The sequence below is a fragment of the Panulirus ornatus genome, chromosome 19, assembly GCF_036320965.1.
Source record: "Panulirus ornatus isolate Po-2019 chromosome 19, ASM3632096v1, whole genome shotgun sequence".
Taxonomy (NCBI): Eukaryota; Metazoa; Arthropoda; class Malacostraca; order Decapoda; family Palinuridae; genus Panulirus; species Panulirus ornatus.
In genome coordinates this window covers 25,955,634-25,971,791 of record NC_092242.1, presented here as the reverse complement: position 1 = coordinate 25,971,791, position 16,158 = coordinate 25,955,634, and the positions used below count along the sequence as shown (strand labels likewise).

General features: G+C 42.1%; 1 protein-coding gene across 1 annotated transcript in view; it reads left to right on the top strand.

Annotated features, from left to right (window-relative positions):
- The first annotated feature begins 9,245 nt into the window (after window positions 1-9,245).
- Window positions 9,246-16,158, top strand: part of LOC139755462 (peptidyl-prolyl cis-trans isomerase-like) — a 56,287-nt gene continuing 49,374 nt past the window's right edge. Inside the window, exon 1 of the mRNA XM_071673791.1 lies at window positions 9,246-9,482. Within this exon, the coding sequence (XP_071529892.1) occupies window positions 9,327-9,482 (156 nt within the window). The 5' untranslated portion in view covers window positions 9,246-9,326. The remainder of the gene's footprint in view (window positions 9,483-16,158) is intronic.

Genomic DNA, 16,158 nt, shown 5'->3' with positions numbered 1-16,158 from the left:
ACAAGGACACACACACGTATCGTAACAATATATATATATATATATATATATATATATATATATATATATATATATATATATATATATATATATATATATATATTGTTTAATTTGTTTATGGATGGGGTTGTTAAGGAGGTGAATGCATGAGTTTTGGAAAGAGGGGCAAGTATGAAGTCTGTTGGGGATGAGAGAGCTTGGGAAGTGAGTCAGTTGTTGTTCGCTGATGATACAGCGCTTGTGGCTGATTCATGTGAGAAACTGCGGAAGCTGGTGGCTGAGTTTGGTAAAGTGTGTGAAAGAAGAAAGTTAAGAGTAAATGTGAATAAGAGCAAGGTAATTAGGTACAGTAGGGTTGAGGGTCAAGTCAATTGGGAGGTAAGTTTGAATGGAGAAAAACTGGAGGAAGTAAAGTGTTTTAGATATCTGGGAGTGGATCTGGCAGCGAATGGAACCATGGAAGCGGAAGTAGATCATAGGGTGGGGGAGGGGGCGAAAATCCTGGGAGCCTTGAAGAATGTGTGGAAGTCGAGAACATTATCTCGGAAAGCAAAAATGGGTATGTTTGAAGGAATAGTGGTTCCAACAATGTTGTATGGTTGCGAGGCGTGGGCTATGGATAGAGTTGTGCGCAGGAGGATGGATGTACTGGAAATGAGATGTTTGAGGACAATGTGTGGTGTGAGGTGGTTTGATCGAGTAAGTAACGTAAGGGTAAGAGAGATGTGTGGAAATAAAAAGAGCGTGGTTGAGAGAGCAGAAGAGGGTGTTCTGAAATGGTTTGGCCACATGGAGAGAATGAGTGAGGAAAGATTGACCAAGAGGATATATGTGTCGGAGGTGGAGGGAACGAGGAGAAGTGGGAGACCAAATTGGAGGTGGAAAGATGGAGTGAAAAGGATTTTGTGTGATCGGGGCCTGAACATGCAAGAGGGTGAAAGGAGGGCAAGGAATAGAGTGAATTGGATCGATGTGGTATACCGGGGTTGACGTGCTGTCAGTGGATTGAATTAGGGCATGTGAAGCGTCTGGGGTGAACCATGGAAAGCTGTGTAGGTATGTATATTTGCGTGTGTGGACGTATGTATATACATGTGTATGGGGGTGGGTTGGGCCATTTCTTTGGTCTGTTTCCTTGCGCTACCTCGCAAACGCGGGAGACAGCGACAAAGCAAAAAAAAAAAAAATATATATATATATATATATATATATATATATATATATATATATATATATATATATATATTTTGCTTTGTCGCTGTCTCCGGCGTTTGCGAGGTAGCGCAAGAAAACAGACGAAAGAAATGGCCCAACCCACCCCCATATATATATATATATATATATATATATATATATATATATATATATATATATATATATATATATATATATATATATATATATATATTTTCTTTTTTTTTTTTTTGCTTTGTCGCTGTCTCCCGCGTTTGCGAGGTAGCGCAAGGAAACAGACCAAAGAAATGGCCCAACCCACCCCCATACACATGTATATACATACGTCCACACACGCAAATATACATACCTACACAGCTTTCCATGGTTCACCCCAGACGCTTCACATGCCCTAATTCAATCCACTGACAGCACGTCAACCCCGGTATACCACATCGATCCAATTCACTCTATTCCTTGCCCTCCTTTCACCCTCTTGCATGTTCAGGCCCCGATCACACAAAATCCTTTTCACTCCATCTTTCCACCTCCAATTTGGTCTCCCACTTCTCCTCGTTCCCTCCACCTCCGACACATATATCCTCTTGGTCAATCTTTCCTCACTCATTCTCTCCATGTGCCCAAACCATTTCAAACCACCCTCTTCTGCTCTCTCAACCACGCTCATTTTATTTCCACACATCTCTCTTACCCTTACGTTACTTACTCGATCAAACCACCTCACACCACACATTGTCCTCAAACATCTCATTTCCAGCACATCCATCCTCCTGCGCACAACTCTATCCATAGCCCACGCCTCGCAACCATACAACATTGTTGGAACCACTATTCCTTCAAACATACCCATTTTTGCTTTCGGAGATAATGTTCTCGACTTCCACACATTCTTCAAGGCTCCCAGGATTTTCGCCCCCTCCCCCACCCTATGATCTACTTCCGCTTCCATGGTTCCATCAGCTGCCAGATCCACTCCCAGGTATCTAAAACACTTTACTTCCTCCAGTTTTTCTCCATTCAAACTTACCTCACAATTGACTTGACCCTCAACCCTACTGTACCTAATAACCTTGCTCTTATTCACATTTACTCAGTCACCAGCTTCCGCAGTTTCTCACATGAATCAGCCACCAGCGCTGTATCATCAGCGAACAACAACTGACTCACTTCCCAAGTTCTCTCATCCCAACAGACTTCATACTTGCCCCTCTGTCTTTCAAACTATTCGCCATTTCCCGCGTTAGTGAGGTAGCGTTAAGAACAGAGAACTGGGCCTTTGAGGGAATATCCTCACCTGGCCCCCTTCTGTGTTACTTCTTTTGGAAAATTAAAAAGAAATAATGAGAGGGGAGGATTTCCAGCCCCCGCTCCCTCAACTTTTAGTCGCCTTCTACGACACGCAGGGAATACGTGGGAAGTATTCTTTCTCCCCTATCCCCAGATATATATATATATATATATATATATATATATATATATATATATATATATATATATATATATAACTTTCTAAAATGGGAAACAGAAGAGGAGTCACGCGGGGAGTGCTCATCCTCCTCGAAGGCTCAGATTGGGGTGCCTAAATGTGTGTGGATGTAACCAAGATGTGAAAAAAGGAGAGATAGGTAGTATGTTTGAGGAAAGGAACCTGGATGTTTTGGCTCTGAGTGAAACGAAGCTCAAGGGTAAAGGGGAAGAGTGGTTTGGGAGTGTCTTGGGAGTAAAGTCAGGGGTTAGTGAGAGGACAAGAGCAAGGGAAGGAGTAGCAGTACTCCTGAAACAGGAGTTGTGGAAGTATGTGATAGAATGTAAGAAAGTAAATTCTCGATTGATATGGGTAAAACTGAAAGTTGATGGAGAGAGATGGGTGATTATTGGTGCATATGCACCTGGGCATGAGAAGAAAGATCATGAGAGGCAAGTGTTTTGGGAGCAGCTGAATGAGTGTGTTAGTGGTTTTGATGCACGAGACCGGGTTATAGTGTTGGGTGATTTGAATGCAAAGGTGAGTAATGTGGCAGTTGAGGGAATAATTGGTATACATGGGGTGTTCAGTGTTGTAAATGGAAATGGTGAAGAGCTTGTACATTTATGTGCTGAAAAAGGACTGACGATTGGGAATACCTGGTTTAAAAAGCGAGATATACATAAGTATACTTATGTAAGTAGGAGAGATGGCCAGAGAGCGTTATTGGATTACGTGTTAATTGACAGGCGCGCGAAAGACAGACTTTTGGATGTTAATGTGCTGAGAGGTGCAACTGGAGGGAAGTCTGATCATTATCTTGTGGAGGCTAAGGTGAAGATTTGTATGGGTTTTCAGAAAAGAAGAGTGAATGTTGGGGTGAAAAGGGTGGTGAGAGTAAGTGAGCTTGGGAAGGAGACTTGTGTGAGGAAGTACCAGGAGAGACTGAGTACAGAATGGAAAAAGGTGAGAACAATGGAAGTAAGGGGAGTGGGGGAGGAATGGGATGTATTTAGGGAATCAGTGATGGATTGCGCAAAAGATGCTTGTGGTATGAGAAGAGTGGGAGGTGGGTTGATTAGAAAGGGTAGTGAGTGGTGGGATGAAGAAGTAAGAGTATTAATGAAAGAGAAGAGAGAGGCTTTTGGACGATTTTTGCAGGGAAAAAATGCAATTGAATGGGAGACGTATAAAAGAAAGAGACAGGAGGTCAAGAGAAAGGTGCAAGAGGTGAAAAAAAGGGCAAATGAGAGTTGGGGTGAGAGAGTATCATTAAATTTTAGGGACAATAAAAAGATGTTCTGGAAGGAGGTAAACAAAGTGCGTAAGACAAGGGAGCAAATGGGAACTTCAGTGAAGGGCGCAAATGGGGAGGTGATAACAAGTAGTGGTGATGTGAGGAGATGGAGTGAGTATTTTGAAGGTTTGTTGAATGTGTTTGATGATAGAGTGGCAGATATAGGGTGTTTTGGTCGAGGTGGTGTGCAAAGTGCGAGGGTTAGGGAAAATGATTTATTAAACAGAGAAGAGGTAGTAAAAGCTTTGCGGAAGATGAAAGCCGGCAAGGCAGCAGGTTTGGATGGTATTGCAGTGGAATTTATTAAAAAACGGGGTGACTGTATTGTTGACTGGTTGGTAAGATTATTTAATGTATGTATGACTCATGGTGAGGTGCCTGAGGATTGTCGGAATGCGTGCATAGTGCCATTGTACAAAGGCAAAGGGGATAAGAGTGAGTGCTCAAATTACAGAGGTATAAGTTTGTTGAGTATTCCTGGCAAATTATATGGGAGGGTATTGATTGAGAGGGTGAAGGCTTGTACAGAGCATCAGATTGGGGAAGAGCAGTGTGGTTTCAGAAGTGGTAGAGGATGTGTGGATCAGGTGTTTGCTTTGAAGAATGTATGTGAGAAATACTTAGAAAAGCAAATGGATTTGTATGTAGCATTTATGGATCTGGAGAAGGCATATGATAGAGTTGATAGAGATGCTCTGTGGAAGGTATTAAGAATATATGGTGTGGGAGGCAAGTTGTTAGAAGCAGTGAAAAGTTTTTATCGAGGATGTAAGGCATGTGTACGTGGTTCTCAGTGAATGTAGGTTTGCGGCAGGGGTGTGTGATGTCTCCATGGTTGTTTAATTTGTTTATGGATGGGGTTGTTAGGGAGGTGAATGCAAGAGTTTTGGAAAGAGGGGCAAGTATGAAGTCTGTTGGGGTGAGAGAGCTTGGGAAGTGAGTCAGTTGTTGTTCGCTGATGATACAGCGCTGGTGGCTGATGCATGTGAGAAACTACAGAAGCTGGTGACTGAGTTTGGTAAAGTGTGTGAAGGAAGAAAGTTAAGAGTAAATGTGAATAAGAGCAAGGTTATTAGGTACAGTAGGGTTGAGGGTCAAGTCAACTGGGAGGTGAGTTTGAATGGAGAAAAACTGGAGGAAGTGAAGTGTTTTAGATATCTGGGAGTGGATCTGGCAGCGGATGGAACCATGGAAGCGGAAGTGGATCATAGGGTGGGGGAGGGGGCGAAAATCCTGGGAGCCTTGAAGAATGTGTGGAAGTCGAGAACATTATCTCGGAAAGCAAAAATGGGTATGTTTGAAGGAATAGTGGTTCCAACAATGTTGTATGGTTGCGAGGCGTGGGCTATGGATAGAGTTGTGCGCAGGAGGATGGATGTGCTGGAAATGAGATGTTTGAGGACAATGTGTGGTGTGAGGTGGTTTGATCGAGTAAGTAACATAAGGGTAAGAGAGATGTGTAGAAATAAAAAGAGCGTGGTTGAGAGAGCAGAGGAGGGTGTTTTGAAATGGTTTGGTCACATGAAGAGAATGAGTGAGGAAAGATTGACCAAGAGGATATATGTGTCGGAGGTGGAGGGAACGAGGAGAAGAGGGAGACCAAATTGGAGGTGGAAAGATGGAGTGAAAAAGATTTTGTGTGATCGGGGCCTGAACATGCAGGAGGGTGAAAGGAGGGCAAGGAATAGAGTGAGTTGGAGCGATGTGGTATACCGGGGTTGACGTGCTGTCAGTGGATTGAATCAGGGCATGTGAAGCGGCTGGGGTAAACCATGGAAAGCTGTGTAGGTATGTATATTTGCGTGTGTGGACGTATGTATATACATGTGTATGGGGGTGGGTTGGGCCATTTCTTTCGTCTGTTTCCTTGCGCTACCTCGCAAACGCGGGAGACAGCGACAAAGCAAAAAAAAAAAAAAAATATATATATATATATATATATATATATATATATATATATATATATATATATATATATATATATATTTTTTTTTTTTTTTTTTTTTGGCTTTGTCGCTGTCTCCCGCGTTTGCGAGGTAGCGCAAGGAAACAGACGAAAGAAATGGCCCAACCCACCCCCATACACATGTATATACATACGTCCACACACGCAAATATACATACCTACACAGCTATATATATATATATATATATATATATATATATATATATATATATGTCTCCATGGTTGTTTAATTTGTTTATGGATGGGGTTGTTAAGGAGGTGAATGCAAGAGTTTTGGAAAGAGGGGCAAGTATGAAGTCTGTTGGGGATGAGAGAGCTTGGGAAGTGAGTCAGTTGTTGTTCGCTGATGATACAGCGCTTGTGGCTGATTCATGTGAGAAACTGCGGAAGCTGGTGGCTGAGTTTGGTAAAGTGTGTGAAAGAAGAAAGTTAAGAGTAAATGTGAATAAGAGCAAGGTAATTAGGTACAGTAGGGTTGAGGGTCAAGTCAATTGGGAGGTAAGTTTGAATGGAGAAAAACTGGAGGAAGTAAAGTGTTTTAGATATCTGGGAGTGGATCTGGCAGCGAATGGAACCATGGAAGCGGAAGTGGATCATAGGGTGGGGGAGGGGGCGAAAATCCTGGGAGCCTTGAAGAATGTGTGGAAGTCGAGAACATTATCTCGGAAAGCAAAAATGGGTATGTTTGAAGGAATAGTGGTTCCAACAATGTTGTATGGTTGCGAGGCGTGGGCTATGGATAGAGTTGTGCGCAGGAGGATGGATGTGCTGGAAATGAGATGTTTGAGGACGATGTATGGTGTGAGGTGGTTTGATCGAGTAAGTAACGTAAGGATAAGAGAGATGTGTGAAAATAAAAAGAGCGTGGTTGAGAGAGCAGAAGAGGGTGTTTTGAAGTGGTTTGGGCACATGGAGAGAATGAGTGAGGAAAGATTGACCAAGAGGATATATGTGTCGGAGGTGGAGGGAACGAGGAGAAGAGGGAGACCAAATTGGAGGTGGAAAGATGGAGTGAAAAAGATTTTGTGTGATCGGGGCCTGAACATGCAGGAGGGTGAAAGGCGGGCAAGGAATAGAGTGAATTGGATCGATGTGGTATACCGGGGTTGACGTGCTGTCAGTGGATTGAATCAGGGCATGTGAAGCGTCTGGGGTAAACCATGGAAAGCTGTGTAGGTATGTATATTTGCGTGTGTAGACGTATGTATATACATGTGTATGGGGGGGGGGGCCATTTCTTTGGTCTGTTTCCTTGCGCTACCTCGCAAACGCGGGAGACAGCGACAAAGCAAAAAAAAAAAAAAAAAAATATATATATATACATATATATATATATATATATATATATATATATATATATATATATATATATATATATATATATATATATATATATACGTTGAGATGTATAGGTATGTATATGTGCGTGTGTGGACGTGTATGGATATACATGTGTATGTGGGTGGGTTGGGCCATTCTTTCGTCTGTTTCCTTGCGCTACCTAGCTAACGCGGGAGACAACGACAAAGTATAATGAAAAAAATTATAAGAATTATATATATATGTATTTTTTTTTTTTTATTATTATACTTTGTCGCTGTCTCCCGCGTTTGCGAGGTAGCGCAAGGAAACAGACGAAAGAAATGGCCCCCCCCCCCCATACACATGTATATACATACGTCCACACACGCAAATATACATACCTACACAGCTTTCCATGGTTTACCCCAGACGCTTCACATGCCTTGATTCAATCCACTGACAGCACGTCAACCCCGGTATACCACATCGCTCCAATTCACTCTATTCCTTGCCCTCCTTTCACCCTCCTGCATGTTCAGGCCCCGATCACACAAAATCTTTTTCACTCCATCTTTCCACCTCCAATTTGGTCTCCCTCTTCTCCTCGTTCCCTCCACCTCCGACACATATATCCTCTTGGTCAATCTTTCCTCACTCATTCTCTCCATGTGCCCAAACCACTTCAAAACATCCTCTTCTGCTCTCTCAACCACGCTCTTTTTATTTCCACACATCTCTCTTACCCTTACGTTACTCACTCGATCAAACCACCTCTCACCACACATTGTCCTCAAACATCTCATTTCCAGCACATCCATCCTCCTGCGCACAACTCTATCCATAGCCCACGCCTCGCAACCATACAACATTTTTGGAACCACTATTCCTTCAAACATACCCATTTTTGCTTTCCGAGATAATGTTCTCGACTTCCACACATTCTTCAAGGCCCCCAGAATTTTCGCCCCCTCCCCCACCCTATGATCCACTTCCGCTTCCATGGTTCCATCCGCTGCCAGATCCACTCCCAGATATCTAAAACACTTCACTTCCTCCAGTTTTTCTCCATTCAAACTCACCTCCCAATTGACTTGACTCTCAACCCTACTGTACCTAATAACCTTGCTCTTATTCACATCTACTCTTAACTTTCTTCTTCCACACACTTTACCAAACTCAGTCACCAGCTTCTGCAGTTTCTCACATGAATCAGCCACCAGCGCTGTATCATCAGCGAATAACAACTGACTCACTCATATATATATATATATATATATATATATATATATATATATATATATATATATATATATATATATATATATATATATATATCTTTCTTTCAAACTATTCGCCATTTCCCGCGTTAAGAACAGAGGACTGGGCCTTTTTTGGAATATCCTCACCTGGGCCCCTCTGTTCCTTCTTTTGGAAAATTAAAAAAAAAACGAGAGGGGAGGATTTCCAGCCCCCCGCTCCCTCCCCTTTTAGTTGCCTTCTATGACACGTAGGGAATACGTGGGAATTATTCTTAATCCCCTATCCCCAGGGATAATATATATATATATATATATATATATATATATATATATATATATATATATATATATATATATATATATATATATATATATGCATATATATATATATATATATATATATATATATATATATATATATATATATATATATATATATATATATATATATATATATATATACATATATATATATATATAAATATATATATATATATATATATATATATATATATATATATATATATATATATATATATGTATATATATATATATATATATAATTACATAATTCAACCACAAGTATGTTATCTAATCTTTATCTTTCTGAAGCAAACGATTTTATAAGACAAATCTAAAATTACTTGAGCTACATCTGAAAAATTAACTTGAATTTATAACCACTTCCTATGGTTATGATAGACTAATTTTGTTCTGTCTTGAAAATTTGATGTTATGAAAACATCTGAAAATAACATTTACCCTCGTTGTCGTCCTGATCCTGGTGGAAGACATCGTAGTAGCTTCATAATTTCCTTTACGGGTTTAGTATATTATTGAACCATGTTCAGATCATCAATCGCACGTCTGTTGGGGGCAGGAACTGCATTATCTGCAGCAGCAGCTGTTGGAATATCTGCCAGGTCCCAATCAACCTTGCCAAAAGTATATTTTGACATAGAAGCCGGCGGGAAGCCTGTGGGCCGGGTGGTGATGCAGGTGAGTTGTGGAAATGGTTGTTATTAACGCTTCAGGAAGCTTGTCATATGATATGGCTCACAGTTACAGGTAGTTTTGCCGGTGGATATTTAAATTTTATGACCATCATCATGTAGAGGTTTTGACTCATCTGGTAAATATTAAGGTCAAGTTGACCCAGAAGGAAATTCTAGTGAGAATGAGTCGCAGCTTTCTTTCTAATGGTATGATTAAGTATGATCTATATCAGAATATGAAACACTATGGCTTGATATTTGACTTCAGAGACAAAAATTAGACATGAACCGCTAACAATATGTATGTACTTTTGAAATACTTGATCACGGGTATTATAGAAGTGTTGATTCACAGGTGTCATTACATTTTGGGAAATCCAGCGAAATTTGTTAGGATACCTTCCTAAATTTAGGCTTGGTCTGGTTGAAACTGTTTTTGGGATTTTTTTTTTATGTGTCTTTTGAGTGATTCTAACCATCATTTCTATTTTAAACAGGTGGATGTCCGAAACATATTTCAGCTAGAATTATTCTCACCCATTTAATCACTGGATATTAGATTACCTGATAGCTAGGAAGGTCAGTAGGGAAAGAGAAAATTTTGGATTAAATATTATGTTAAATACCAATACATATATATATATATTTTATTTATTTTGCTTTGTCGCTGTCTCCCGCGTTTGCGAGGTACCGCAAGGAAACAGACGAAAGAAATGGCCCAACCCACCCCCATACACATGTATATACATACACATCCACATGCAAATATACATACCTACACATCTCAATGTACACATATATATACACACACGGACACATACATATATACCCAAGCACACAATTCACACCGTCTGCCTTTATTCATTCCCATCGCCACCTCGCCACACATGGAATACCATCCCCCTCCCCCCTCATGTATGCGAGGTAGCGCTAAGAAAAGACAACAAAGGCCCCATTCGTTCACACTCAGTCTCTAGCTGTCATGCAATAATGCCCGAAACCACAGCTCCCTTTCCACATCCAGGCCCCACACAACTTTCCATGGTTTACCCCAGACGCTTCACATGCCCTGATTCAATCCACTGACAGCACGTCAACCCCGGTATACCACATCGATCCAATTCACTCTATTCCTTGCCCTCCTTTCACCCTCCTGCATGTTCAGGCCCCGATCACACAAAATCCTTTTCACTCCATCTTTCCACCTCCAATTTGGTCTCCCACTTCTCCTCGTTCCCTCCACCTCTGACACATATATCCTCTTTGTCAATCTTTCCTCACTCATTCTCTCCATGTGCCCCAAACCATTTCAAAACACGCTCTTCTGCTCTCTTAACCACGCTCTTTTTATTTCCACACATCTCTCTTACCCTTACGTTACTCACTCGATCAAACCACCTCACACCACACATTGTCCTCAAACATCTCATTTCCAGTACATCCACCCTCCTGCGCACAACTCTATCCATAGCCCATGCCTCGCAACCATACAACATTGTTGGAACCACTATTCCTTCAAACATAGCCATTTTTGCTTTCCAAGATAATGTTCTCGACTTACACACATTCTTCAAGGCTCCCAGAATTTTCGCCCCCTCCCCCACCCTACAATTCACTTCCGCTTCCATGGTTCCATCCGCTGCCAGATCCACTCCCAGATATCTAAAACACTTTACTTCCTCCAGTTTTTCTCCATTCAAACTTACCTCCCAATTGACTTGACCCTCAACCCTACTGTACCTAATAACCTTGCTCTTATTCACATTTACTCTTAACTTTCTTCTTTCACACACTTAACCAAACTCAGTCACCAGCTTCTGCAGTTTCTCACATGAATCAGCCACCAGCGCTGTATCATCAGCGAACAACAACTGACTCACTTCCCAAGCTCTCTCATCCCCAACAGACTTCATACTTGCCCCTCTTTCCAAAACTCTTGCATTCACCTCCCTAGCAACCCCATCCATAAACAAATTAAACATCCATGGAGACATCACACACCCCTGCCGCATACCTACATTCACTGAGAACCAATCACTTTCCTCTCTTCCTACACGTACACATGCCTTACATCCTCGATAAAAACTTTTCACTGCTTCTAACAACTTACCTCCCACACCATTTATTCGTAATACCTTCCACAGAGCATCTCTATCAACTCTGTCATATGCGGATGGAGCCATGGAAGCGGAAGTGAATCATAGGGTGGGGGAGGGGGCGAAAATTTTGGGAGCCTTAAAGAATGTTTGGAAGTCGAGAACATTATCTCGGAAAGCAAAAATGGGTATGTTTGAAAGAATAGTGGTTCCAACAATGTTGTATGGCTGCGAGGCGTGGGCTATGGATAGAGTTGTGTGTAGGAGGGTGGATGTGCTGGAAATGAGATGTTTGAGGACAATACGTGGTGTGAGGTGGTTTGACCGAGTAAGTAATGTAAGGGTAAGAGAGATGTGTGGTAATAAATAGAGTGTGGTTGAGAGAGCAGAAGATGGTGTTTTGAAATGGTTTGGTTGCATGGAGAGAATGAGTGAGGAAAGATTGACCAAGAGGATATATGTGTCAGAGGTGGAGGGAACGAGGAGAAGTGTGAGACCAAATTGGAGGTGGAAAGATGGAGTGAAAAAGATTTTGAGTGATCGGGGCTTGAACATGCAGGAGGGTGAAAGGCGTGCAAGGAATAGAGTGAATTGGAACGATGTGGTATACCAGGGTCGACGTGCTGTCAATGGATTGAACCAGGGCATGTGAAGTGTCTGGTGTAAACCATGGAAAGTTGTGTGGGGCCTGGATGTGGAAAGGGAGCTGTGGTTTCAGTGCATTATTACATGACAGCTAGAGACTGAGTGTGAACGAATGGGGCCTTTGTTGTCTTTTCCTAGCGCTACCTCGCACACATGATTGGGGAGGGGGTTGTTATTTCATGTGTGGCGAGGTGGCGATGGGAATAAATAAAGGCAGACAGTATGAATTATGCACATGTGTATATAGGTATATATCTGTTTATGTATGTATATGTATACATTGAGATGTATAGGTATGTATATTTGTGTGCATGGACGTGTATGTATATACATGTGTATGTGGATGGGTTGGGCCATTCTTTCGTCTGTTTCCTTGCGCTACCTCGCTAACGCGGGAGACAGCGACAGAGCAAAATAAATAAATATATATATAATTTTTTTTTTTCCTTTGTCGCTGTCTCCCGCGTTTGCGAGGTAGCGCAAGGAAACAGACGAAAGAAATGGCCCAACCCACCCCCATACACATGTATATACATACATCCACACACACAAATATACATACCTACACAGCTTTCCATGGTTTACCCCAGACGCTTCACATGCCCTGATTCAATCCACTGACAGCACGTCAACCCCAGTATACCACATCGATCCAATTCACTCTATTCCTTGCCTTCCTTTCACCCTCCTGCATGTTCAGGCCCCGATCACACAAAATCTTTTTCACTCCATCTTTCCACCTCCAATTTGGTCTCCCACTTCTCGTTCCCTCCACCTCCGACACATATATCCTCTTGGTCAATCTTTCCTCACTTATTCTCTCCATATGCCCAAACCATTTCAAAACACTCTCTTCTGCTCTCTCAACCACGCTCTTTTTATTTCCACACATCTCTCTTACCCTTACGTTACTTACTCGATCAAACCACCTCACACCACACATTGTCCTCAAACATCTCATTTCCAGCACATCCATCCTCCTGCACACAACTCTATCCACAGCCCACGTCTCGCAACCATACAACATTGTTGGAACCACTATTCCTTCAAACATAACCATTTTTGCTTTCTGAGATAATGTTCTCGACTTCCACACATTTTTCAAGGCTCCCAGAATTTTTGCCCCCTCCTCCACCCTATGATCCTATATTTATGGATGGGGTTGTTTGGTAGCTGAATGCAAGGGTTTTGGAAAGAGGGGCAAGTATGCAGTCTGTTGTGAATGAGAGAGCATGGGAAGTGAGTCAGTTGCGGTTTGCTGATGATACAGCACTGGTGGCTGATTCATGTGAGAAACTGCAGAAGCTGGTGACTGAGTTTGGTAAAGTGTGTGGAAGAAGAAAGTTGAGAGTAAATGTGAATAAGAGCAAGGTTATTAGGTACAGTAGGGTTGAGGGTCAAGTCAATTGTGAGGTAAGTTTGAATGGAGAAGAACTGGAGGAAGTAAAGTGTTTTAGATATGTGGGAGTGAATTTGGCAGCGGACGGAACCATGGAAGCGGAAGTGAATCATAGGGTGGGGGAGGGGGCAAAACTTCTGGGAGCCTTGAAGAATGTGTGGAAGTCGAGAACATTATCTTGGAAAGCAAAAATGGGTATGTTTGAAGGAATAGTGGTTCAAACAATGTTGTATGGTTGCGAGGTGTGGGCTGTGGAGAGAGTTTTGCAGAGGAGGGTGGATGTGCTGGAAATGAGATGTTTGAGGACAATATGTGGTGTGAGGTGGTTTGATCGAGTAAGTAATGTATGGGTAAGAGAGATGTGTGGTAATAAAAAGAGTTTGGTTGAGAGAGCAGAAGAGGGTGTTTTGAAATGGTTTGGTCACTTGGAGAGAATGAGTGAGGAAAGATTGACCAAGAGGATATATGTGTGAGAGGTGGATTGAACGAGAAGTGGGAGACCAAATTAGAGGTGAAAAGATGGAGTGAAAAAGATTTTGTGTGATCGGGGCGTGAACATGCAGGAGGGTGAAAGGCATGCAAGGAATAGAGTGAATTGGAACGATGTAGTATACCGGGGTTGACGTGCTGTTAATGGATTGAACTAGGCCATGTGAAGCATCTGGAGTAAACCATGGAAAGATTGACCAAGAGGATATATGTGTCGGAGGTGGAGGGAACGAGGAGAAATGGGAGACCAAATTGGAGGTGGAAAGATGGAATGAAAAAGATTTTGAGTGATCGGGGCCTGAACATGCAGGAGGGTGAAAGGCAGGCAAGGAATAGAGTGAATTGGATCGATTGTGGTATACCGGGGTTGACGTGCTGTCAGTGGATTGAATCAGGGCATGCGAAGAGTCTGGGGTAAACCATGGAAAGTTGTGTGGGGCCTGGATTTGGAAATGGAGCTGTGGTTTCAGGCATTATTGCATGACAGCTAGAGACTGGGTGTGAACGAATGGGGCCTTTGTTGTATTTTCCTAGCGCTACCTCGCACACATGAGGGGGGAGGGGAATGGTATTCCATGTGTGGCAATGGGAATGAATAAAGGCAGACAGTGTGAATTGTGTGCATGGGTATATATGTATCTGTCTGTGTGTGTATATATATGTGTACATTGAGATGTATAGGTATGTATATTTGCGTGTGTGGATGTGTATGTATACACATGTGTATGGGGGTGGGTTGGGCCATTTCTTTCGTCTGTTTCCTTGCGCTACCTCGCAAACGCGGGAGACAGCAACAAAGAAAGATAAAGAAAAAAATAAATGATAATATATATATATATATTTTTTTTTTTTTTTTCAAACTATTCGCCATTTCCCGCATTAGCGAGGTAGCGTTAAGAACAGAGGACTGGGCCATTTAGGGAATATCCTCACTTGGCCCCCTTCTCTGTTCCTTCTTTTGGAAAATTAAAAAAGATTGAGAGGGGAGGATTTCCAGCCCCCCCTCCCTCCCCTTTTAGTCGCCTTCTACGACACACAGGGAATACGTGGGAAGTATTCTTTCTCCCCTATCCCCAGGGATATATATATATATATATATATATATATATATATATATATATATATATATATATATATATATATATATATTTTTATATTTTTTTTTTTTGCTTTGTCGCTGTCTCCCGCATTTGCGAGGTAGCGCAAGGAAACAGACGAAAGAAATGGCCCAACCCACCCCCATACACATGTATATACATACGTCCACACACGCAAATATACTTACCTACACAGCTTTCCATGGTTTACCCCAGACGCTTCGCATGCCCTGATTCAATCCACTGACAGCACGTCAACCCACGGTATACCACATCGATCCAATTCACTCTATTCCTTGCCCTCCTTTCACCCTCCTGCATGTTCAGGCCCCGATCACACAAAATCTTTTTCACTCCATCTTTCCACCTCCAATTTGGTCTCCCACTTCTCCTCGTTCCCTCCACCTCCGACACATATATCCTCTTGGTCAATCTTTCCTCACTCATTCTCTCCATGTGCCCAAACCATTTCAAAACACCCTCTTCTGCTCTCTCAACCACACTTTTTTTTATTTCCACACATCTCTCTTACCCTTACGTTACTTACTCGATCAAACCACCTCACACCACACATTGTCCTCAAACATCTCATTTCCAGCACATCCATCCTCCTGCGCACAACTTTATCCATAGCCCACGCCTCGCAACCATACAACATTGTTGGAACCACTATTCCTTCAAACATAGCCATTTTTGCTTTCCAAGATAATGTTCTCGACTTCCACACATTCTTCAAGGCTCCCAGGATTTTCGCCCCCTCCCCCACCCTATGATCCACTTCCGCTTCCATGGTTCCATCCGCTGCCAGATCCACTCCCAGATATCTAAAACACTTTACTTCCTCCAGTTTTTCTCCGTTCAAACTTACCTCCCAATTGAGTTGACCCTCAACCCTACTGTACCTAATAACCTTGCTCTTATTCACATTTACTCTTAACTTTCTTCTCTCACACA